General features: G+C 43.8%; 2 protein-coding genes across 4 annotated transcripts in view; one reads left to right on the top strand and one right to left on the bottom strand.

Annotated features, from left to right (window-relative positions):
- DOCK1 (dedicator of cytokinesis 1) overlaps positions 1 to 24,850 on the bottom strand; it is a 291,813-nt gene that overhangs the window by 152,668 nt on the left and 114,295 nt on the right. The gene's annotated exons all lie outside the window — the stretch shown is intronic.
- Positions 1 to 24,850, top strand: part of INSYN2A (inhibitory synaptic factor 2A) — a 43,492-nt gene that overhangs the window by 754 nt on the left and 17,888 nt on the right. Inside the window, exon 2 of the mRNA XM_014269764.3 lies at positions 11,493 to 12,645. Coding sequence (XP_014125239.2) covers positions 11,498 to 12,645 — 1,148 coding nt within the window. The 5' untranslated portion in view covers positions 11,493 to 11,497. The remainder of the gene's footprint in view (positions 1 to 11,492; positions 12,646 to 24,850) is intronic.

Below are 24,850 nucleotides of genomic sequence, written 5' to 3'. Positions count from 1 at the left end.
ACTTTCTTCTAGAAAAATACCAGCGTTTCTTTGCCTGCTCCCCTTCCAGAGGTGCCTGGGAGGGGAGAGGGGCAGCTGGAGGATTTTTGGAGGATGCACGAAGTGCTTTGGTTTTTCACATGGCTGATGGCGAGGAACTACCGCTGCTTATTAACTTCAGCCGTCCTAATGAAGTGTCCGTACAGCGGCGATGGAGGAACACGGGATGTGTTCATCGCTGAACTTGCAGTACGGCACTTCATTAAAAGCCCAGCAAACCCAAAAATCCTCCTCGGGGACTGAAGCTGCCGCTATTCAGTGAAGTGTGCAGGGCTCTCCCGATTTAACACAGCCGAGTCCCCCATCACCAGCACCGACCACACAGAAACCGGGGATGCCGTGGAAACGCCGTAGGAAAACGGGACAAAGGTAGCAGGGAGCCATCCCCAAAGTCACAGTCCTTGCATCGTGCAAGGCATCCCGAGCCCTGCAATTGCACCGTGCCTCCCTCGCTGCTAAAGCCCCGTGCCGTGACCTGGGCGCTGTTAATGCCATGTTTACGGAGTTACGGCAGCCAGGGGATGCAGGACTGCAGTTCCGTGGGATCTGCCCGGGGGAGGCGGGGGGATGGCCGGCCCCGGCTGAACAGGGACAGCTTGCACTGCTGCGAGCGGGGAATTTATTCCCTGCTTATGTCACCGTCTCCCGAGGGCTCCGTCCCAAGGGAGCTGTGCCCCCCTCGCAGCCGCCAGTCGGAACAGGGAATGGAGCGCTTCGCTTTGACCTTGTGTGTCTAAGCAGCTTAAAATCCTGCACGGAGGAGAATTTAACTCATTAGGCTCTAAGACCGGGAAATCTGGGAAGACCTGTTTTTCCCAGCCTCGGAGAATCATTTCTTTTTCCCCCAGCTGAATGCTGGCAAGTGCTAAGGGAAGGCAAACCAGTCTGATATAAACTGGGAGTTCATTCCCTTCTCTTAAGTGGTGGATCGTGCTCGGATTTACCAGGCTGCCAGGAATGCTGCATGTATCAAGGTTAAAATCTGGATGGAAAAAACTCCTAGCTAAAAATAATTAAATAAATAAATAAAAATAATCACATGATATGCAACTATGTCCTAGCCATGGACTGGCATTAATTTAATGTCAAATTCCAAGGCAACAGACCAATAGTAAAAATAGGAGATCAGGGAGAGGAATGGATCTCCTCACTCTTGGTGTGATGCCTCTTGGTGTTCCACCAGCCTGCCCCTGCCTGCCTGTCTGGACTACAATTATCTGTTCCCTCCGAGTACAAATAACAGTTCTAAGTTAAAAGCTGGGTTCTTCTCCTAGCATTAAAAATTCATATTTAGATGAGAATATCTCAGGGCTCAGGTATTACTAATTTATCACCTGGAGGGTGATACTCTGCTATACAGTGGTAGCATATGGTCCCTGATTCCAGGAGAAATCCATAATGTAGATTGCTAATCCAGACTCAGACTGAATTGTTCTAATTCCAACAGTTCTAAAACAAAATTCCTGCCCCAGAGTTTAAGGTGCTGTTGTATTGAAAGCATCCTCCCTTCACGTGATGGGGAAAGCTGATACTAAATCAGCTTTTTTTAGGGCCTTTTTGTTAGGATGTCACTATGCCCTTGATGAAAAATGTTTGTTCTTTAGGACTCCGTCATTATTAACGATGTGTGTTTTTAACAAGATGCTCGAGATAATTCTAATCCTGGATGGAATCAGAGCTTTTCCCTGGGACTGACACATAAAAATCCAGCTGGGTAGGAGCACCACAAGAGAAAGTGTTCAGTTCCTTACCAAGAGGGCCAGCACTCAGCATTCAATGCACCCTTCTATTAACTGAGCTCACAAACGAGGAGCTGCCTGTTCCCCCCGTTAACCACTGCACTGACAGAGCATTTCTGCACGAGGGACACACACTGCATATCCTGTATTCTAATCTAGATCTAATTAACTCGGCCAGAGGAGCGGTGAGCTCAGTGCAGAGGAGCGCAGGGAAGGAGCCCACGAGTGCCCGAGTGCCGAGTCACGGAGCGCGCGTCACCTCCCAGAGCAGCCCCAGGCACCGCTGCCTGGGGACCCAAACACCCAAACTCAGCCAGGGACTGTGCACAAGGCAAGGAAACACCAACACTGATGTTTGCTTCTGCAGGATTTAAAAGCCAACTTAGCCATGCCATTCCTTTGCCGTGACTGATGGGGAAACCAGTCAGGGAAAGCTGTGAGCTTGCCAAAAATCCCTGCTAAAATCTAAGGATACCTGCACGGAGCTCTTGAGCTGTGATGTCTCAAGGCCATTCCTTATCCAAGCACAGGACAGGGAGAACTAGGGATGTATAGTCCCATAATTCATGCCCACTTGAAGAAATGACAGCAAATCTAGAATATCTTAGCCCATAAAAAATTCACGTGATTATCTGAACTAGCTATTAATAAAAAGCTCTTAAATTCTACTTTATGACAGGCACAGTTTAAAGAACTGCTGAAAATTTGTCTGAGATACTAAAAAACATGTAAGCAACAAATCTATTTTATAGCCCAGTACTCCCTTGTATTTTTACTAATCAGTTTGCAAATTAAATAGGCTTTCTGCAAATGAAATCATGAGCATATTTTGAGGAAAAAAATAATCTCAGAGTAGTAAATTCAGTGGGAGCTCCACATTCAGCTTCCTGAAAACTGGTGCTTGCTTAGAAAATCCTGAATAACCTCTGAACACACACAGGTACGACTCCCTGGGTATTGACACTCGATTTTAAATTGTTATTGACCACACAGAAATGTGCTCAGAGCATTCTGTTGTTGTAGTGGCACATCCCCATCTGAGGCTGTTTGCTCCAGTTTTATTGGGTTCAGGCAGAAAATGATCCCCTAATGCTCCTGGAACAATTCACCCTTTCATGCTTTTGCTCCGTGTCCGGGTGATCAGCGCCTGCAAACTGCTTCCCACTAACACATCCCAGCACGAGTCTCCCAGGCAAAGAGAACTGCATGTAAAAATAACAATTCAGTGATCAAACAGCAACATTTGGTGTCCTCTTTGCGTTTTTCTCCCCCTTTAGCAGCACAAGACACCAAGCCTGATTTTACTCCAGTTTTTCCAGCTAAATCCACTGGGTTTGATACAGAGCAGCACAGAGGAGTAAGGGCCGTTTTCAAAGTCTGAATTAAACAGAGATGGACTAAAAAGACTGAAGACCTTCAAGTCTTGCTATGTTAAGGTGCAGATCTCAACTTCTAAATCATTACAACAGATTTCTGTCCTGGCAGGGAAGTGCCAGAGCTCTACCGTGTCCCTCTCCCCAGAGTTGCTGATTTCTGGTCTCAGACTCAACCCATATCAAAAATAGTTGTTAAACATCTCAGAAACCCCAGCTTTAACTCGTGTTTGTGACATCCATGGGCAGCAGAAGCAGGTTGCTGCTGTTATTTTTGCCTGCCCATGATTGCTGGAGCAAGCCTATAAATAAAGCCCACGTAGTTACCGAATTAAAGCAGTTTAAAAACAAAAGCAGAGGAAGCTCTTTCCATCTGGTCCAAGCGAGCAGGAATTGTCACAAGCTCACAAAAAAAACCAAGGAGTTACTTGTTTGTGCTCTTGCCCACCTTCCCTGCTTGTTTTACAGCTGCCCTTCTCTCCTCTTCCATTTTTTTCTCCCAATTCTCATGTCAAGGCTGTGATTGCATTGCTTGGAACAATTTTGGTGAGGTCAAAGCTTATAAAGCCCAACCATGGTGTAAATGATATTTTAAAAGCTGGAACAGGGGCCCTCTGATGCCCAAGACAAACCCATTTAAGCAGGTGTGTGACTTCAGGACTGTATTTTAAAAGTTCATATCACAAGTAGTTTTGGTCTGGTTGGTTGCTTCCTGGGAGAAGGGAGAAGAGGGAATTCAGTAAAATCCTTAATTTTGGTGTATTTATCTGTAAAGAAGCACAAAATCTACAACAAGCCCAAAGTCTCCTTCCAACCATTAGTAATTGGTTGTTCATACCCATTTTGTTCTTATATTCATCATTCTCTCCTGCAAATAGAGAGGAGAATGAATGAGGAGATATCCAGTACAGAAATTTAACTTGTGGATCAGTTGAATACATTTCTGTGTATCAAGGCCATCGGCAAATAAAACACAGCCATATCTCTACGGAGCTGACAAAGAGACAGATAAAACATCCCACTGCTGGAGAGAGTAATTCAGCAGAAATTATGCTTGAACTGCCTGCTCACAGTGATAACACTGATCCCTTCTGGAGACTGAGCCTAAACTGCTGAATTCCAGAGCAATCCGTGTGGTTTGGTAGGTGACAAGAACGTGGTTCATTCCTGCATTCACAATTTGTAACAAAAGCACACAAAGCCACAAGAAAAGTGATGCAAATTTTCTGTCTGGTGGCCAGTTGTGGTGCCTTCCCCAGCCAAAAAATAACCTTGAGAGGGTCTTTAATTATTACTTTAATAATCTTCCTAATCATCCCTATCACAAACAGCCCATCCTAAAATCCAGAATCACAGAGTGGTTTGGGTTGGAAGGGCATTAAGGATTATCTCATTCCAGCCCCCTGCCATGAGCAAAGACACCAGGCTTATTTAAAAATCCTATTCCACATTATCCCAGTTCCACAACACCTGGGAGCAAGGTACTCTGCAATTCCACACTGTATTTGCGTCCCTCTTGATTCCCCACGCAGTTCTTCCCACATGGCACCAAAACTGTGTCCCTTGGAATGAGCAATTTCCATCAGCCCTCTCCCAGAGTCCTCCTGTTTGATGAGAACCTGGGATTTGGGGAGTTTAAGACAACTTCCTCTCACACAAGACGTTGGCTCTTCCTTCCCAGGATTTCAAAAGCATCTTAGATCCAGCTTGGAGGAAGCTCTGCAGCTTCAGGGACTGCAATTCCCCTCAGCAACTGAAGCTTTTTGTTCTACTAGAACTCTTTTTGGGGTAACTAATGGGAATTTTTGTACAGTGCTCTAGCACGAGTCAGACTGATCTGTGCAATTTCCCCAACACCAGCACACTCAGATCCACCTGTACATGGATAATTCAGAATTCCAGCAGAACCAGAACCTGCCTGAAACCAGAAACTTCAGGAATGTGCTCCTGAAGGTGACAAATGACACAGCTCTTGGTGGTGACTGCTGCCAGCAGTGGAGTGCAGAAACCCATCTAGACAGATCCCCAATTAACATCCTGCTAATGATGTCAGGTTTTAGACCTAAATTACCCAGCTGAGCTGTTCAACAACACTTCACACCCTCCCGAGCTTGTCTGCCTGGCACCCTGATCCAAGCATTGGAACTGACAAGGCTCTGATGCCTGACATGCACTGACCCCAGAATGTCACTGTCACCATCTCCCTTCTGTAGGATCCCCTGCATTCCCAAGGGAACGCTCTGATCTGCAGAGCACAATGAGGGATGCAGGATCGAAGCTGGAGCTGGGACCTGCTTACCTGCTTTATCCTCTTCACCCAGTGCTTGAAAATCTCTGCTGAACAAAACCAGCTGCAGTTCCTGGAGGTCTCACAGTCCCATCATCCCTGGCAGTGCCCAAGGCCCGGCAGGACAGGGCTTGGAGCAGCCTGGGACAGTGGGAGGTGTCCCTGCCCATGGCTGGGGTGGGATGGGATGATCCTAAAGGTCTTTTCCAACCCAAACCATTCCATGATTCTGTGTTCTCAGCATTCAGCTCCCTCTGTGCAGAGCTCTGACAGTTTTACAACCCTGTTGGTCAAAGCTAAAGAGCAGCACTGCTTTTTCCCTGTCATTTGCCTGCTTTTTTTTTTCCCCTTAAACACCCAGAAAACCTATTGATGTCAACTAAGAACAATTAAACTTAGTATTCAACAGTAATGCCAATAAGGAACTGCCTTAAACCCTTGTTTTTAACAACCTGCCCTTTAAATTATTTACCAGAAAGTCCCATAAAAATGAAAAACCTTCCAGTGCAAGTCCTGTGCCTTTTGCACTCCTGCAAGCCAGGACAGTGTGAGCAGAACTCTTAGGGATTCTCCTCTCCTCAGCAGCATCCTGCTCTTCTTCCTCCCCCTGGAGCAGGGACAAAGCCTTGCCCAGATTTTCATGAAAAAACAAAATAATGCTAAAGAAACCTTCCCTGCTCTCGTCCTGAGAGCCAGGGCTGCAGAGCACAGCGAGAGAAATCAGCATCACTCTCCTCACAGCGACATTATCTTTTCCAGTCCACTAAATCCCAGCAAATGTTTGAGATCAGAACACTCTGAATTCACAGGGACTGTCTTGTTACACTGTGTTTGTTCCACTGGGAAGTTAATAGTTATTAACTCACCCCATAAGTCTACACTGCTTTTAGTGCAAGTGCAAATCTCCTGTTAATGGTGCTATTCCTTGCAAAAATCTGTTATGGGGAAAAGAACCCTTATTGTCCCGAGTTTTATCACATTGAATGGATTCCTTTTAATTTTATGCATGGAACAATATAGGGAGCAACAAAACCTAAGTATTATTAAAATTTGTGCTCCAAAAGCATAGCAGAGATGTCAGAATTAAAGAAAATTGCCTCTACCAGCTTCATTCAGGGAAACTGGCTTGGTTTGTAAGGAAAATTTTAAGTAGTTTATCCTCCAATAGATTCCTGTTTTATCTAAAAGTCTCCAGGCTTATTAAATCGTACATTTTATTTGTTGCCACTTAGTTCTGAGGCTGAAGCTCACAAGAGCATTTAAAGGCATTTATTTGGTATCTCAGCCATAAGCTATGACTTTATACATCATTCTCACAGAGCCTGCCAATGGATGGGAGGGGGGAAAGACAAATCCAATGCCACAGGATCCTGATAATTCCAAAGGAAGACTTCCAAGGCACTTGGAAATGCAGCACTAAGGATGACTTGGGTATTGAGCAATAAATAAGCAAGTTCAAGAGAGACAAAAATCAGGTTCAGTGCCGCAGGGTTTCAAAACAGAGTTAAAAAAAAAATACTGGTTTGACATTTAGCAGCACTGCTAAGTCTGTTATTCTACATGAACGATTCTGTGATGAAATAAAGACAGGCTGGGCTACCCCAGCAGTTCTCCTAACAATCCTCTCATCAGTATTTTTTATCCTCTAAAAACTGGGAATACCTGCAATCCCCAGATTTATCTGGAAGTCAGAATTTCTCCTCAGTCATTTTGTATTAAAACCCTGCAAAATTTCCTAAGACAGGCAAAGTTTCTGCAAATAACTTCTGTAATTTAAAACTGCCTAAGATAATTCATATTTCCTAATGGTTTTATCATGACAATCTTTTTTACTGGACATTACTTTTATAATGATACTAAATAATTTTAAAGTTTCTAACATAACACTGTCAGATAATTAACAATGAGATTCCTTTGAAAAGAATATAAATACTCATTTAATGAAGTCAAAATGTATGGGATATTTAAAATTAACATTAGGTTTTTATTCTGGCTTTGTTTCTACGAAGTAAACCTGAGTTTCTTTCTGCTCTTTATTTTTAACAGTACAATTGGATAAACATTTCATGGATACACTTATGACTTATAGACATCAAATAGTTTTTGAAAAGTAAGTGGTTTAAGTCCTCCTGTTTGATGAGAACCTGGGACTTGGGGAGTTTAAGACATAATTTTATCTGAGGCAGTGAGGATTTCTGAGGAGAATGTCCAGCCTGGAACTTTCCAGAAGCCTAAAGATGCTGCAGATCACTTCCCACTTTCCGTGCAAAAAGCCAATTATTTGCAATTCCCTGCATTATTTTAAGCCAATCCATCCATCCACAAATTCCTGTGTGCTCTTAATACGTGCACAGATGTTTCCAGCTGCACCTCCAAAGCCTTCCCTTGCTCTGGAAACCCAAAAGTGAAATCTGTGCCTTTCATCTGCATTTGGAACCTGCAAAGTTTAAGCCCACTCTGCGTATTAACACGCCCTGAATCTGCTTCTGTGTCATAAAACTGACAGAGATAAAATGGAAATTGCAAGGTGAGTTCAGATCTCCTCTCCCCTCATTAACCAATCAGGCTGGAAATTCCACACTGTAATTCTCCTCCCAGGGCAGTGACTCTGCAGAGTTTGGGATGCAGAGTGAAGGTCCTGCAAAGATTTGTGCCACCTAACTGATGGTTTCCATCATTACCCAAACATTTTATACCCACTCAAAGCTTCCCTGTGCATCACTTATTATTATTATTATTAGTTTATTTCCATATTCAGACATAGAGAGATGCTGCTTAAGGGTAATCAGCGAGAAGTTTATAAAAAAATCAAGGCTAAAAACTGAAAAACTGAGCTTGTGATTACTTAAATATTTAGTTTAGCAAACCAGCTCTTTGTTTGGAGTAAGTACAGATAAAAAGTTGAAGTCTATTATGTGCATGTAATTGGCATCTGCAAATAAAATTCAAATCCAAAGGTTTTATTACCCCCCTGACAGCACGAGCCATAAACTGAGGAACTCCAGCTCAGTAGTTTCTTCAAATACCCAAAAACCCTGCAGAGACAACACTGTGGCAGTGCCTAAATAAGGCAAAATAGGAGGCAACACTTTGTCCAAACCAAAAATGAAACCAAACAGGAAATATTTTATCAACTCTTCCCTGTGAAGTGTTTAACTCACTTGACTCTTTCCTCAACTGTTCTTTTATCAGCTGAGCACAGAGTTCCCCTCAGAGACACCAGGATCCGAGCAAGGCTTCAAAAACAAAATCGACTTCTTTTGGTTGTTGTCATTCCTAATCACAGATATCTCTAAAATTATTACTCCCAGCTACTAGTGGGAATAAAAAACTCTGGATCAGCTAAATCAATCAGGCCTGTGCAGTTGGGCAAGGGAGACAAGCAATTTGGTGAAGAATCAATTTATTGGCTATTAATGACATGCTCAAAATTAACTGCAGAATGAAGTTCCCCATTTATCTACTCTGGGGAATATCTCCAGATTCCTGGTTTCAGCTGGGGTTGGAATCCATGAATTCCATGGGAAGTCATCCCAAACAAACCCAGCCCCTCAAAATGATGGGATTTGTGTGGGAGGTAAAATAATCTGAAAATTGAGACAGATCACAGACACTAATGAAATATCAAGCCAATACTTGAAAATAAATTGCATGTTAATGGATCCTGCTGTCAAATAACCAAGTGCCCAAAAACTCACTTTGACAACTCCAAGGAATCCTAAGAGATGGTGACTTTCAGAGCTAACAGCCAATTTTTGTAGTCTTTTTGGGTAAAAACAGACACAGTTACTGAATATTTCAGATCTTTGTGAATGCAGGACTTCATTTTTGCCACAGTTTCTTGGGAGCTCAGAAACTCCCACTGGCAGATTTGGAACTAATGGCTGTAATGGCTGTTATGCTCTTGTATTTAGGGTTTTTTGGTCAACTCATTCATTTACCGGACTGTTGTGGAAAATTTGCTTCATGGAATTCTGAAGTGCAGTTTTGGGGTTCAACAGCAGTTTTTACAATAGACTTTAATGTGGTCCAGCTGCAAGCTAAAGGACCAGGTTTGTATCTTAGCCAGCACTTTCTTCACTAGAACAGAAAATTCCTGACATTCAAATGTAGTTGATTTATTCCCCTCAAAATCTGTCCCTCATGTGTTAGGGCACAGGGATAACTGATCCTACCCACTACTCTGCTTTTATCTTCAACCCCCCCTTAGAATTTCCATTTTATTCTTTCTTTTCCTCCAAAACAGGGACTTGGTCACCTTGGTATATCAGATCCTAGGCTTGTATGTATAAAATAACCAGTAGGAAACTGGGATCTGGCAATCTCAGATTCCATTATTTGAGTGGTTTTGTCCTGAATTTTCTCTTCTTTTTGCTTCTTCTACAGACTTTGCACTACATCAGAGTCACAGAAAAACTTCTTCCCCTTCTCCAACGACTGCTGCTCCCTCTCCACTCCCTGAGCAGCACAAATCACACAGAAAAAGGCAAACTAGGGGGATTCTGGAATATTTCAGTTCCCTCTTCACAAATTACCAGGGCCAGGGAATTAAAACATGAAAAAAACATTAAGTAATGACACGTTTTCGTGAGATTTTTGACCCAGAAGTCCAACCTTGGACTCTGCGCCATGCACATCTGTGTGTGTCTTTAGGGGAGTGTTACTTTCACTTTTAAACCTCATAAACATTCAGTTTTCCACTGAAAATTATTTCCCCATTAAGCTTTCTTACTTTAAATATAGACTAGTCAAGGATTCATTCCCTTGTGCCCTTGAGTGGGCTTTCTAAAACAGATGCTATTATGGCACTTAACTCTTCAAGAGTTTCACATATTTTATTAAATAGACAAAGGAATTTTAATTAAAAACATATTTCAAGTACACCTGAAAGTCCCTTTACTTGTTTTACATTATACTCCCGAGTCCCTCTGAGGGTTTCAGCAGGAGATATATGCAGAATGTTTGGATTAAGTGGGAATTTGGTAATTCAGCAAGTCTCAGGGAGAAATTTGCACAACAGGAAAGTAAAAATTACAACTTCAAATGAGGTGTAAAAATGAAATCTTAATTATGCAGCCACTCCAGATCTCCTATGATCTGTACAACCACTGGGGTTTGGGGTTTTTTTGGGTAAATGCTGTATTAAGCAGTTGGCATCTTCTCCTCCTCGAGGAGGAGCTTGTATTTCAATGGCAGATAAGTAATTTCTGTGATTCATCACAGGTTTGGAGGTTTTTAGAGCTTAAGGATTTTTTGGGACAAGCAGCTGTATCATAAAGGCACATTACTGCTTCTAGGAAAGGATGAGTTGTTTTGCATTTGAAGTAAAACCTTAATTGATGCACTGCTGACTTCCTCCAAAACTTCACTAATTCACAAATTCTACGCACCCAGCACTACCAACAAGTTGCTAATAATAATTAATCTGTATTTAGTTTTAGCCATGTGGAAATTTTTTTATAAAAATCCAAATAATGACACCTCTAACGACCAACTAAATCCTTGCAAAGAATGCTGAATGCATTACACAGCAGAAACGTGTTTGGTAAGCAAGCACACTCCAAAAATAATGCCAGTTGGACACTTCTTGCTGCTAAACATTTGCATTAAAGGAGAATTAAGGGTGGGCAGAGCTCTCAACTTTTCTTCACTTGGACAAAGACACCTGGTTTTCAATTCCCCTGTAATTTTTACTAACTATCAGGTAAATTCAGAGAAAATTCATATTCCTGAAGGAAATTGCTTCCTGGGAAGCCCTGGCATGAGAGCCACTGTCCTATCCTGGGGAAATTGTTGTAGAATAACTTCTGGCACCAGGAAACCTCCTCTCTGAGGAGCAGGTATTCATAACAGATTGAGATATAACATGATTAAGATACAAATCTCTAAAAAATCACCAAGGGCTGTGACCTGACGGAATCAAGTGCATCGGCCACGAGTCACATCCATTTCAGTGGGATCACAGGAACGTGGCTTAAATATTGCAGAAACCTCAGGGGAAAAAGTAACATTTCTGTTGTAACATGAGGCTTTTTGCACTGTTTTTGGCTGCAGGCATCATGGTGAGTAAGGAGCCCAGCAAATGCTTACTCACTGCCTCGGACAGCGACGTCGAGCCCGCGGCTTCCCTGGCGCTGGAGATGAAATATGCGCTGGATCCCAACCGGCAGATCAAGAAACGGAACAAAGCCCTCCAGGTGAGGTTCAAGGATATCTGCGAGGCCCAGAACGAGCAGAGGGACAAGCAGCTCTCCACCTCCTCCACGCAGGACCCCGACAAGAAGGAGGCCAAGGCCATCTCCTACAAGACGGCCTACCGCAAGTACATGACGGTGCCCGCCCGCAGGTCCATCCCCAACGTCACCAAGAGCACAGGAGTCCAGACTTCCCCTGATCTCAAAAAGTGCTACCAGACCTTCCCTCTGGACCGGAAAAAAGGGAATATTCTGAAAAGCGCCGCGACCGTGGACACGTTACCGAGCGAGAACAACGGGTTCCTGATCGAGGTGAAGGACAGGGAGGGCCGGGGCGTGGGCGAGGCCGCGGCCTGGGGCAGGAAGGCCGGCAGCCTGCAGACGGCCGAGTTCATCTCCCACATCTCCGAGCGCGCCGCGCACGACAACGGCGCCGAGGCCTGGAAAAGCAGCAGTTTGCACAGTTCTCCCAAAGAGCCTCCTCGACCCAACTTGGCCGAGCCCGGCCAGGAGGAGCCGGCACGGCCCTCCAGCCGGGGCAGAGCGGCGGCGGCGCGGCTGGGGAGCGACGAGGCCGCCCAGCCCCTCCACGGGAGGGTCTTCAAGACTGAGGTGGCCACGGTTTACCTGCCGGCCTCGCAGCCCGACCTGCCCGGCCTGGGCGACTGGGGGCCGTGCCCCGAGGAGGACGACAAGAGGACGGTGCAGCTGAACGGGGTGCAGCCCCCGGCCGGAGATGCCCGAGCGTGCGCGGCGCGGGCGCAGTGCCCGGCCCCCGAATGTAGTGACCAGAGCCTGCAGGTCAACGTGGCGTCCATGGAGGAGAGCCAGCCCTGCCGGACGGCCGTGGCCGTGAGCCAGGAATGCCAACAAATCGTGCCTCACACCGAAGTTGTGGACTTGAAAGCGCAGCTTCAGATGATGGAGAACCTGATCAGCTCTAGTCAGGAGACCATCAAAGTGTTGTTGGGTGTTATACAGGAGCTAGAGAAGGGAGAAGCTCACAGGGAAGGGTGAGTAGAAGCTTTTTTTAATGAGTATGAGCTGACTGAAATGTCTTTTCCACCTTGAGTTTGCTGATGCCAACGCATCCCTGCCACCACGCACGTGGCGCTCCTCACACGGAGTTTTGCTGCTTTAGGAGAAACCTGCCAGCAGCATTCAGATTGCTATCTGCCAGTCCCAGGGTGTAATTAAGTAATTATTTAACGAAAGGCCCATAATACATCTTCCTGTGCCTTTTCTAAGGAGCACAGAACGAGCCGCTCTCCAAACAGGATTAGCGAGGATGTTTTCACATCAGCAACTTGCATTAGCCATAATTCCTCACATGGCATGAAAAGCAGCAGCAAAACCTTAATTCTGTAAGAGACTTACCTTTTTAAGATTAAGGGATATTATTACAACTCCCAGTGTAATTCCCTTAATGGCATATGAATCTCTTCTGGTTTCCTTTCACCTGAATTTTTCATGGTATTTTTATCAGAAGGAAATGAAATGAAAACTTTGAATATCAATGTCTTTTTCATAACTTTCACACAGCCCTAAACATGACAAACCCAAGAAGAAAGAAACAAAATTGAGTTTAACCCTAGCTTTCATTATTTAAATTAACCTATAAAGCATTACAAGTACTGAACTGTAACTCAGTACAACCTTTAGTCTTTACCTGGACAGTTCAACCCATCTTTTATCACCTTAATCAATATTTTGCAGACTGACTCGCCTTAGTTCCCTCATCTTTATTCAGTGAACATACCTGAAAATGTATGTGCGCTGTTTGTGTGTTTTGAAATACTTCTGTAGTTAAATCATAATTTGCCAGAAGAGATCAGGGCTTTAAAATTAAGAAAACAGCAGCTCATTCTACAAAAGCAGCACCTGCTTTTGTTCAAGTCAGAAAGGTGCATCTTTAATTTAAATTTCTTTAGGAATGTAGGAATCATGTGAATCCTTAAACTCAACATATCTGGCATTAAAAAGTCATCTTTGTTGGATCCTGCTGTCAGCACGGCCATTGTGCTGTTAGTTTATTTTACAGCTAGCTAGTATTATTATTTATAACCTTATCAATTATCAATATCAAGGACCTTATCAAGTCCTGGATAATCAGACTGGGACATTTCTTGGCCTGAAAGCCACACAGGTTTCAATGATCTTAAAGATCTTTACCAACCGAAACAATTCTATAACTCAATTTTTTTAAAAATTATTATTAAAAAAAAGAACTCCCCTGATTTTCTTAAATTAGAGAAACTGCAGGAGCTTTGGCAAGAAGTGCCAAGCTGCTTTTCAAATCACAAAACACAGAAAACTATTTCATCATCATAACTCATCACCCGTTCGTCAAGAACCCTGAGTGCACAAACACCCACATCAGAGCCACCTGCTATAAATACTCTGCTTCCTCCACACAATTACAAATCCAGATTGTATCCCTTCCCAAGGACAGTACAGCCACAGGTGCAACAAACACAATAAAAACAGACTTTATACTGCCCTGACAGAGCGGAGCTGTTAATGCCGCCAACGTCAGGAGCGCATCCCTGCCCTTGGCACAAAACAGATCTTGGCCAAACTATCCAGGATTGTCTTCAGATAATTCCTCTGCAGCTGTCAGCCTTACAAAGCTGTATTAGCCCTAAAATGGTGAAATTATCCATAAATCCCAGTTTAGAATATCTTTACAGCCTCTTAGGCTCTGTATGGAGTTTGCAAGGCTCCATCTGACCAGGAAGAGCCCATTTAGCAGCGCTGCTTTACACCTGGAGCCACCTCTGGCTGCTCCTGCACGTCCCAGACACGTCCCAGACCTGCTGGGCATGCAGGATGGGCAGGGAAGGAGAAGGAGGGAGATGCACACTCACACATTTTCACATCCCTGCATTCCAGAGCCTTCTGATTTGGTGGCTGTGGATGATTTGGAAGGAGACTGCACAGCTTTGTGCTCGGGACCTTCCGCAGCGATGGCTCTCTCCAGAGCTGGGAGAACACTCTGTTCTCCTGCAAACACCAACACATCATTAACACCCAGCCTGTCTTTATCCCCAGCTCCCTCAAATTACACAACTCCTGCAATAATAGGCTGCCCCATCCTTCTATTAGAATAATTCCTGCCAATTGCTGCATTCATCCTACACCATCTTTGCCACAGACCCTGTGTAAACTATTACATATATCCTCAGTGCCACCATGTTGAGCTTTTTTCCTGTTGTAATCAGGTTTTAGGTCAGTTTAGATGAAGAAATTAAAGCAGTTCTACTGTTTATTGTAGCATCTTCCATCTGCTAGAACAGCAAGAGATGTTTTGTACTTATGGAACTCACCTGCTTTTTCTGATGCACATTAAATTCCTTACAGTAACACACTACAAGAAACAAATACAAATAACACGCTACTGGGAAAGGAAAAAAATATGAAGGGAAAAAAAAACACCAAAAGCAAAAAACAAAGCCCCAACTAAATTTCTTAATCAGATTTTTCTGCCTTTAAGGAAATCAGTGTTCTTTAAGTGCTGTTGCAGTGCCATGGGACTGGTGCTCAGTGGATTCATTTTCACTAATATGCTGTAGGTCCTGAACTGCTATTACTGCAATTCATCACTAAATGAGTCGATGCCAGCAGAACTGTAGCAGCATCTCTGAAGGCAGCAGTCTCATCCTTTGGGTGCCTATCATCTATGTGTGCTTTTGAAAATGTCAGTGCTCCATCATCTGCAATTAGCAACAACAGCCAGCACTCAGCTCTGCTCCAAGGGAAGGGGAAAGCCACTGGAGCAGGAGGGGAAACACAAAAACTTTGATCCCCCTCCCAGTTTCAAAGGACATTATTAAAATTCTGTGTAATGTGCATTGCTATTTACTAAATCCTTGGCAAAATGGCTGTTCTACCTCTCTGTGTGGAAGCTTCTACAAAAAAAAAGCAAATTACATCCCAGCAAACATTGCTGGATGCCTTAAGTCATGCATGAAGGAAGTGCAGAGCTGCAGCTTCAATTAAGAGTCCCAGCTCAGAGTTAAAAAAAACCATTGAATATTACATGATGCAGGGTGCAGCTTTACAACACCAACCCAGCCTTATGCTCCAGTTTTATTCTGATAAATCATCAGTGATCTCACTTTACAGACATATTTGTCTGTGTTCAGAGGGAGAATTTAGGAAGCCAAATGTGTGGAGCATCACTAAGGCTGACAGGGCTGCAAGCACAATACAAGTTAATCATTCTAAAACCTGGCTAACAAAGATCTGTGAAATACAGAACAGAAGATGAGCACATAATCAGAATTACTTTGCTGCTGGAGAACAGCAGTGACCTGCCCTTTAAATCCTTCCCGTGGAAGGAACAGTAATCTGGGCCCTCCTCATTATACAACAAATCAGCAATTTTAATAAACAAAGTGCTCAATTTGCCACACAAAAACAAGTCACAGTATTTTGACTCTGCCAGGCCAAATGCTACACACCAGACAAGAGTTAAATGAACCTGTTTCAGAGCTAATTTGCATTCCTCTATTAGTCAGCAGTGGTTCAGGAATTTAAAGAGCTCTCAACAAACTCCTTCGAAGATGTTGTCATGGATGGAATTTAAATGCCATTGCATCTTTTTCAATGACTAAGGGAGTTTTGTGCCTCACATTCTCATTTCTGAGCAGAAAACAAGCCCACATTGTGTGTCTGGATGGAGGTTTGCACCCAAGGGAAGGGGAGAGCAGGGAGCATCCTCACCCTGAGCTGCTCTGCCAGCCCTGCTCCTCAAGGTCACCCAAACGGATCCTCCTGCTCAGCAGAGATGGCAAATCCAAGTCAGGGAGCCAAAGCAATTATTGCCTGCCTTGTTTGCTCTGCTCCCAGCCCTGCTCTTCAGAGCAGACCAGGCAGACAGAGCAAATCAAGGCAGGAACAACCTCCATCCCCTCACCTTCCAAACCTGGAGATCCTTATTTCACACTGGAGAAAAGGAAGTTAAAAGAGTTCACACAGCAGGGCCTCTGAAAGCACAGCCTTTGGGAGTGATGGGTGAGCTGCAGGAATGGCAGCACAGGGCTTGGGATTTCCCCCTCTGGGGCTTTGTTTTGCCTCTTTTTCAATTATAGCCCTGGCAAAGGGAACGTTTAACAGGATCATTTCTAAGAGAAAACCTGGAAATGGAGGGAAACAACAGATAAGCTTAACTACAAAAGACAGCTCGCTAGAAATAAATACATGAAAAGCAGAAAGAATAGAGCAAATTGCATCTGGGATGCACAAATTGTGTCATATTCTGAGTGACTGCAGGTTTTGGGAGGCTGTAAGAACAGCCTGGGAAGAGGATTGTGATGAGTGCCTTTATTTCCTGCTGTGACCTTTTCACATCCATCCATTCTGCCTGGAATCATCTCTGAAATGGTCACACTCATTTCATTATCCCCAAAACCACCTCCTCAATTCTTCCCTCTTTTCCCTCTCTGGAGCTGAGGCATTGTTTTGTATTTTTTTATGTTTTGTATTTTTGCCATCATTTACAGCTCATTCCCAAACAGAAACTGTACCAACCCACCTTCCTGAGGCAGAGCCAGGGAATCTCTTTGGATGCACCTTCCTTAGCCAAGAAAAAGGAGAAATTCTGCACAAATCAGAGTTTTGTGGACCTTGTGGTGCTTGGGCCAGCGATGGTTCAGTGCTGCTCACTCAACCCAAAGCAGGAGCAGCACAAAGACACCAAAATCCATTTACCTGCCCTCAGCATAAGAAATTTGGTTTTCCAAGCTCTGAACCAGCCTTTTCCTGCTCCCCCAAGCACAGCTGGAGCAGAGCAGGCCCACAGTGACACCTCAGCACTGGAACTATTCCATAAAACCCCAAAACCCCATGGAGGTTATTCCAGTACCTGCTGCCACTCCATGGGATCCACTCTTATCTAAAATTCTCTTATGTAAAAAAATCCCAAACCAACCAGCCAATGAAAGCTGATGATATAAGAGTGATCACTGAAATATCCACTATCACTGAAGGTAAAAAATCCAGCATCAACTAAGGTTTAACCTCAAATACCTGTTTTCTTTAACCTCAAATTCTGTTTTTTTAACCTCAAATTATGAGGTTTTTTAACATCAAATTCCATTTCATTTTAACCTCAAATTCCATTTTTTAAACCTTACATTTAATTTTTAACCTCAAATTCCAGGTTTTAAACCTTACATTTAATTTTTAACCTCAAATTCCATTTTTAACCTTAAATTTCATTTTTAAACCTCAAATTCCATTTTTAACCTCAAATTCCAATTTTTTTAACCCCAAATTCAATTTTTTTTGAACCTGAAATTCCTCTTTTTAAACCTTAAATTTCTTTTTTTTTTTTAACCTCTCATTCCAGTTTTTTTCTAAATCAGACCCTTAACACCTGTCTGGAGTTGGATGTCCAAAGCAGTGCCAGGAGTATCTCAGAGCACAGCATTTCACAGGCCTTCAAACCAGCATGAGATTTATGTTTTTGATGGGATTTTTCATTAGAGTTGGACACATTTATTCTGGGGCTGATAATCCAAGTTTCAGATCAGATTGGCAGAGTGGATAAAAAGGGCAAAGTCTCCCAGCTCCCAGACATCCTGGAACATTAATGTGCAATAATTCAGAGTTCCTGGGTACTATAACATTGCAGATAGAGAGCTCTTCAATAACCCTGCTGTCAGAGCCACTCTCTGTCAGTCCTTGTGAGGAATTCAGTGGTGGGAGGCTTTCAGCAAGGAAAAGAGGGCAAAAAAAGGGAAAAGTGAACACTTAACAACAACCAGAATGTGAAATAAACATTAAAAAAAGGAATAATCTTTTTAGCAAAGTTACTTGGTATTAATGTTCTGTTTTCTCCCCCAAAAATGCCACTAGGAATGTTCTGAATCTCACAACTTATTTTGCTAATATAGTCCAGCTTTTTATCTGCATATACTGTACGGGCAGAATTTAATGGAAATGTATTTGAACTACTGAGAAAAATAATTTGATTTCTATCTGGTTGCTATTCACTGGACTTTAAAACCAAGAAGAAATGTCATTCCCCACCACACCTCCCTGTTCCAGCCCAGGATCAGCAGCTTCAAAGTGAAATTAAGGTTCAGGACTTCTCCAGCAGATTGGCTGCAGGGACACAAAGGCCAATAAAAGCAAATCCCCACAATTCAAATCTGGAAAAAACTGATGGAACCTATTAATGAAAGATTAAAAAAAAAGTGTAAGCAAACAACATTATTGCTAAATATATCCGTAGGAATTACCATGGATCAGAAGCTTCCCAATGTCACCAAGCTGCCCAAATCATACACCTGCAAGGAGAGTTTCCCTGCTAAATCAGTCTGTTTTTATAAAAAAGATCATGACTGAAGGTAAGGAATTATGAAGTTTGCACAATTAGAATAATCCTTTAATAACTGCAGTTTGGCTGTTGGCAGTATCAGAATGCAGAGCCACGAGCCTGCAAAAATGGGACCAAAATGAGCTTTAGAGTGTTAAATTTCTCACTGCTGTTCCTTCACCAGGAGATGAAACAACTGATTCCTAATTGACACCTCCTTCTGAGCCCGTGCTTGCACAAAGGTACAATTATCTCTTATCCTGACTGAGGAAAAATGGCAAAAAAAGAGCAAAAAGACTTGTCTGAAGATGGGGGTGGTTTGTTTTCAAACTGCAGAGCCTCCAGCTACTCCAGGTTCCAGATTTGGGACAGGCTTAAAAAAGCTTCTGTGCAGCACAGTTAGGAAAGGGAAGGTGAAGAACTGGGAGATGATGGAGGCCTGGGCTGGATTCAGGCACTTGGGGGAGGATCCTTAAGGTCCCTCCCAGCTCACACATGCTGGGATCTGCGGCCTGAGGAAAACCAAAGTGAGGAGCTCACAGGCAGGGATGTGTCCATCCTCCCTGATGCTGTGGTGTGTTCTTAAGTTTGTTAGTTTGCTCCCCCCATTTTCTGTATTACTTCCTGCTGCTACTCTGCCAGTTAAGTTACTATGGAAATGAAACTGCTCCTCCCTTAGTTTCTCTTATAAAGTGAAAGTTGTTTCCTCCTTGGAGTCAGTCAATCACTCCTTTTCTCCTCCCAAGTTTCGAGAATTTTCTTTTCTCTGGGAGGTATGGTTGGCTGTAGCCCCGGAGCCCCTCCTATGATTTATAACAGTTGGTTACTTTAGTATATCAGTTATGTTTCGTACCTCCAAATATGTATTTCTATTAGATAGCCGAGTTTCCCTGCCTTCTTCCCCCCTTTTCCCTTAAAACCCTCTCCTGCCCCCTGTTCGGGGCCTGTCGGATCTCAAGATCTCAGGCCTGAGGTGCTGAGCCACCGAGACCCCTTGGGGGGCTCGGGAGTCCTGGAATGTTGCCAGAAGTGTCTGGTGGCTGGACTTTAACCCTACATAGGAGACGACAAGGATGAGGGCTTCACCGGGTGAATGGTGAAGGGATTAGTTAATTAGAGGGTGAGACACAGGGTTTAGGATTTATGTACAGGGGGGTTTAGAGGAGTAAGATGGAGGAATTGGGGTGTGTCCTGTCCTCCTCCTTCTTCCTCCTCTCCTCCATCTTCTTTGGCCACGGTGGCACCTTTGGATTGGTTATTACTAAGAGTACACCGAGCTATAAGAATAGATGGTATTGGGGAAAAATGATAAATATTGTACACGTAACAATGGGTATAAAGATACGTGGCTGCCCGAGAGGGCAGAGACAGTGTGCCCATGGCTGACTGCTGAGCGGATCTTTGTTAGGCTGAAAGAACATCTTTTAGATAAACAATTAATAAACATAAAACCAGAAAGAAGAACTGAAGCCTCTTCTCGTCCTTCGATACGCGGGCTGCCCCAAGGCCACCCCGGGCCTTTTCAGGCCCCTCAAACAGCCGAGATAAACCGGACAGGGGCCATTTGCTGAGTGTTTCCCCTCCTTGTTAGTTCATCTGTAATAAAACCGACAGCCTACCTCCAGCAAGTGGTCGCCTCCTGATTCGTCTCACACTCGTGCCGCTCCGAGACACCTCCCAGCTCAGCCCAAAGCCAAGACGCCGAGAGAAGCTAGCTTTAGATGTGCAAGAGTGCTGGCCTTCGCCCCTCACTAGCTAGCCAGATTCCAGAGCTCAGTACGCCCTCGCACACCCTGACCCCACCCTGTCACTGCCGGGTCTCTGATGGAACCGCTCTCACTCACACCCCAACACAACTGAGGTGTCCACACTGCCCCACAGCTCCTACAGCTTTTGCTCTGAGCTTTGCCAAACAGAGCAATTCTGAAGCTGGATGGATAATTCCCTGCCATGGAACCGTTTTTTCCACGTTAAACAGTAGGTAGTAAAACACTTCAGTGAAACTGGGAAAATTCTGAGCTTTTTGGGATGCTCCGTTGTGATGGTTTTTGGATGTCATGGATGGATCAGTGCTCCAGGTCAACAAGAAGGAAACCTGCCATTCCAATGGAGGCTGGAAATCCCTCCAAACATTCTTTGTTTGGACTTCTTTTCCTAATATGATCTCTACACTGCATCAACCAACCAGAAGAAGATAGACACAACTCTGTGGGGGAACAGGGGGATTTTTTCCCCTCAATTCCAGTGTCAGAGAATCCCAGAATGGTTGGGATTGGAAAGAACCTTCAAGACCATCCCATTCCACCCCTGCCATGGGCAGGGAACCTTCCATTATCCCCTCCAAGCCCTGTCCAGCCTGGCCCTGGGCACTGCCAGGGATGCAGGGCAGCCAAAGCTTCTCTGGGCAGGGCCTCACAGGGAACAATTCCTTCCCATGCCAGGGAACAATTTCCTATTCCATGTCCATCACCTTTTCTCATTTTAAAACCACAGCTGTGTGTGGTCCAGTAACTCCTCAGGAGGCCAGCAGAACTATTCTGGCATTAAGGAGGAAATTTTGGCATTAAGAACGAAGATTACCCTCTGGAATATTTGAACCTGGAGTCAGTTAGGTAATTTCTTTGATAAATCAGAGATTTGTTTACTTTATTGTCATCCACACAAGCTCCAAAGAAATTCCAGAGATGGCACCTGGAATTTTGGACAGAACTCAAGCAACTGCCACACTCCTGGTCTGTGGATTCTCTTCAAATTCCCATTATCCAAGGAAATGAGAAAACACAAAAGTACTGTTTAGGCTGCAACAGGCAGAGTTCAGCACTTCCAATCCTTCCTGCTATTTTTTGGTTTTATCTACGTACATTTTCCCATCCTTCTTGCAAGTACAGAATCCCAGAACCATTTAGGTGGGAAAAGACCTCCAGGAGCATCAAGTCCCACCTGTGCCTGATCCCCACCTTGTGCCACGTCCAGCCCTCCTGGAACACCAAGCACTGGCTCCACACAAACACCAGGAGCAGTGGCCAGCAATTCTCCTCCCTCTTTTAATTCTCTGCTGCTGCACAACGTTTGGAATCTTAAACAAGCCTGCCTGATGCAGTTATTATTTGAAGCCAGTGTAGGCTTAGAGAGACAATGCACAGAGGGTATTTGAGCTTGCACTGAAATCTTAATCACAGCAAAATGATGAAATAATAGCACAGATTTTGATTTCTCCAATCTTCCCTCCTTTATAGAAACAATTCCTGGGAGCAGCCTCAGCTCAGCAGTCCAAGCCAAGCAGAATCCCAGGTGCTGTGTGGCAGCAGTAGGAACTCAGCTCAGGGTGGGAACAGCAGGAGCTGTGAGGGCACAAGGATTTCCACCATCTACATCACCCCAGCTGCTCCCAAAAGTCACACACCCAGAATTAAATATAAACTCCCATAGATTTGGGTGTGTAAGAGCAGTGGGAAGTGGGAAGAGGAACCCTTGAAGCTGCAGGAAAGGATGGGTGGGTGCAGATCTGATGATGAGCTGCTGCCTCAGAGGCTCCAGGCAACAACCCCAAATCCAGGTAAAAACCCCAAATTCAGTCCTGAATCCTCCCTCAGGGGGAAACCACAATGGGGAGAGATTTGGGATGAAGGGGGAAGGGACAGAGCTCGTCTCAGCCTCACTGCTGGAATGTGCTCCCGGATAACCTGGGAAGTGCCTGGCCCAAGAATCACCCACCAGCACTGCAGCTGCTGCTCCACCACAGCAAATTCCCTGAGTGGTTATTAACACCAAAAGCTGACATTTTAATTATCCTCCTGGTTTTTCTGATGAGACAACAAAGGCACAAATATTCAGGAAAATTGTTTGACCTTGCACACACCTAATTCCTGTAAGACTTTGTGATTTCCCTTGAAATACATTATAATTGTCTTTGTCCTCACTGTGTTTTTTATTAAAAAAAAAAACCTCAACAGTCCTATTAAAATATATAGTTATTTAAAAAAACCCCAACACTCCCTGACTAACCTGAGTATAATAGAAAATGTATTTACAGGGTGAAAGCTCTTGAATTGCTGTCGTGGGAGTCGTGCCGTACGCCCACAGTGCAAATACCTCAAAAAGCAAATTAGTCATCTGCTTCCAACTGTCAGGATGCAGCAAAAGACAAACCACTGTCTTGGAACGAGCCTGAAAAATCTCACCACTGACTTTCTCTACATGGCAAAGGATTTTTTTCAGCAGCCAGATCGGAAATATCAACCTTGAAATAAGAAGAGAGAGAAGAGTGTTCAGAGAGAAGGGTGGATGGGGTTTGGACAGCCTGGGATTGTGGAAGCTGTCCCTGTCCAGGGCAGGGGGTGGAATGGGATGAGCTCTGGAGAGAGGAAAACTGTTTTCACTAAGGTTAATTAATCCTTAGTTAGAAAGGATTAACTAAACCAGCCAGCAGCACAAAGCTGGGATCACTCAGACCTGTGTGATCTCTGAGTGGGAAAACAAAACAGAGGGAAAGAGGAAAAACAGACTCAACAAAACCATGGAAAACAGAAAAAATAGTTAGGAGGAAAACCAGAACTAACCCAAGCACGCCAGACCCTGAAAACACAGAGCAAATCCGTGTTTGCATCCACAAGAGCCTCAAGGTAATTCCTGGAAGCACAACATCCATCCTGATTTTTACCCTCTCTAAATGCAAACTGCTAATTGGTAATTATCAACTTCAGGAAAACACAGCAGCAAAAAGGTTAAAACAATTTTTCTACTTTGAAAGTGATTTTTCAAAACACCCTTAGAGGAGCCAAAGGCTGGCCCAAGGTGGTTTAGACCTGCCCAGACCTGGTTTGGGAGCAGAATCTGAAGTTCTTAAAGGAACTAGAGACTTTCATCCACTAAAAACCTGATTTTGCTGATATACAAATACATTTGTATGAGTTTCCCATTGAACTAAAGTGGTAAATCTTTCCTAGGGCAGAATAAACCTCTAGGGCTAAGCAGGATTTATTTTAACCTAAAATAAGATGCAGAAGATATACAAGAGATTTTTCTGCATTTTACATGGCTGAAAAATGACTTACTCAAGTCATAAGGACAACTAAAGCTCTCATGACAAAGTGGAGTCATTTTATTTTGCCAAAAGGCAGATTATGTTTGTAGCAATAATTCCAATTTTCTCTTGAAGCACAGTTACTGGAATTATCAGTTCTGTAATACTTTAAAGCAAGAAACAAAGATTTTGAGAAGTTCTCCACCCAACTGTTGATTTTTAAAGCATTTTTCTGTAAAGATGGGCAACCTTAGGCCAGATGGGATGGGGCTTAAATCAACCTGGTCTAGGGAAGGTGTTCCCATGGCAGGGGGCAGAACTGGGTGGGTTTTAGGCCCCTTTCCAAGCCAAACCACTCTGGGATTCTGGGATCAGTAGGTTTAACCAGCTGTGTGATGAGTTGTCTCAGCAGCTCTGGGAAATAATAAAACAACTCCAATTAATACCAAGACTTGAGGAGAAGCAGGGCCTGCACTTCCTCTGAGCAAGGCCAGAACTGTCACATCAAACACACTTCAAAGGCCCACTGCCTGCCTAAGATCATTTGTTTCACTATATTTAAATAACAAACATCAACCAAAAACAATTCTTGAAGTCTGTTCATCCTCCTTGCTGGTAATAATCCATCAAAAGTGTGAGGAACATCAAGATCATGCTGCTCTGTACCCATCACAGCCACTTCTGGAAAATCCTGCCATTAGGGGACTCCAGATCTAACAGATCAATCCTTCTAAATCATTGCTAGGAGTTTTTTCTTTATTTTAATAGATGCCCATTAAAAAAAAAAAAAAAATCAGCATACACAGATCTAAGCTTCCCTCTCCCAGCTCAATGGAGTCTCTCTAATTTACACAAGAAAAAAAATATACAA

The sequence above is a fragment of the Zonotrichia albicollis genome, chromosome 7 (genome assembly GCF_047830755.1).
Source record: "Zonotrichia albicollis isolate bZonAlb1 chromosome 7, bZonAlb1.hap1, whole genome shotgun sequence".
NCBI lineage: Eukaryota > Metazoa > Chordata > Aves > Passeriformes > Passerellidae > Zonotrichia > Zonotrichia albicollis.
The sequence above is the reverse complement of the archived record's forward strand: the minus strand, read 5'-3'. Positions and strand labels throughout refer to the sequence as shown.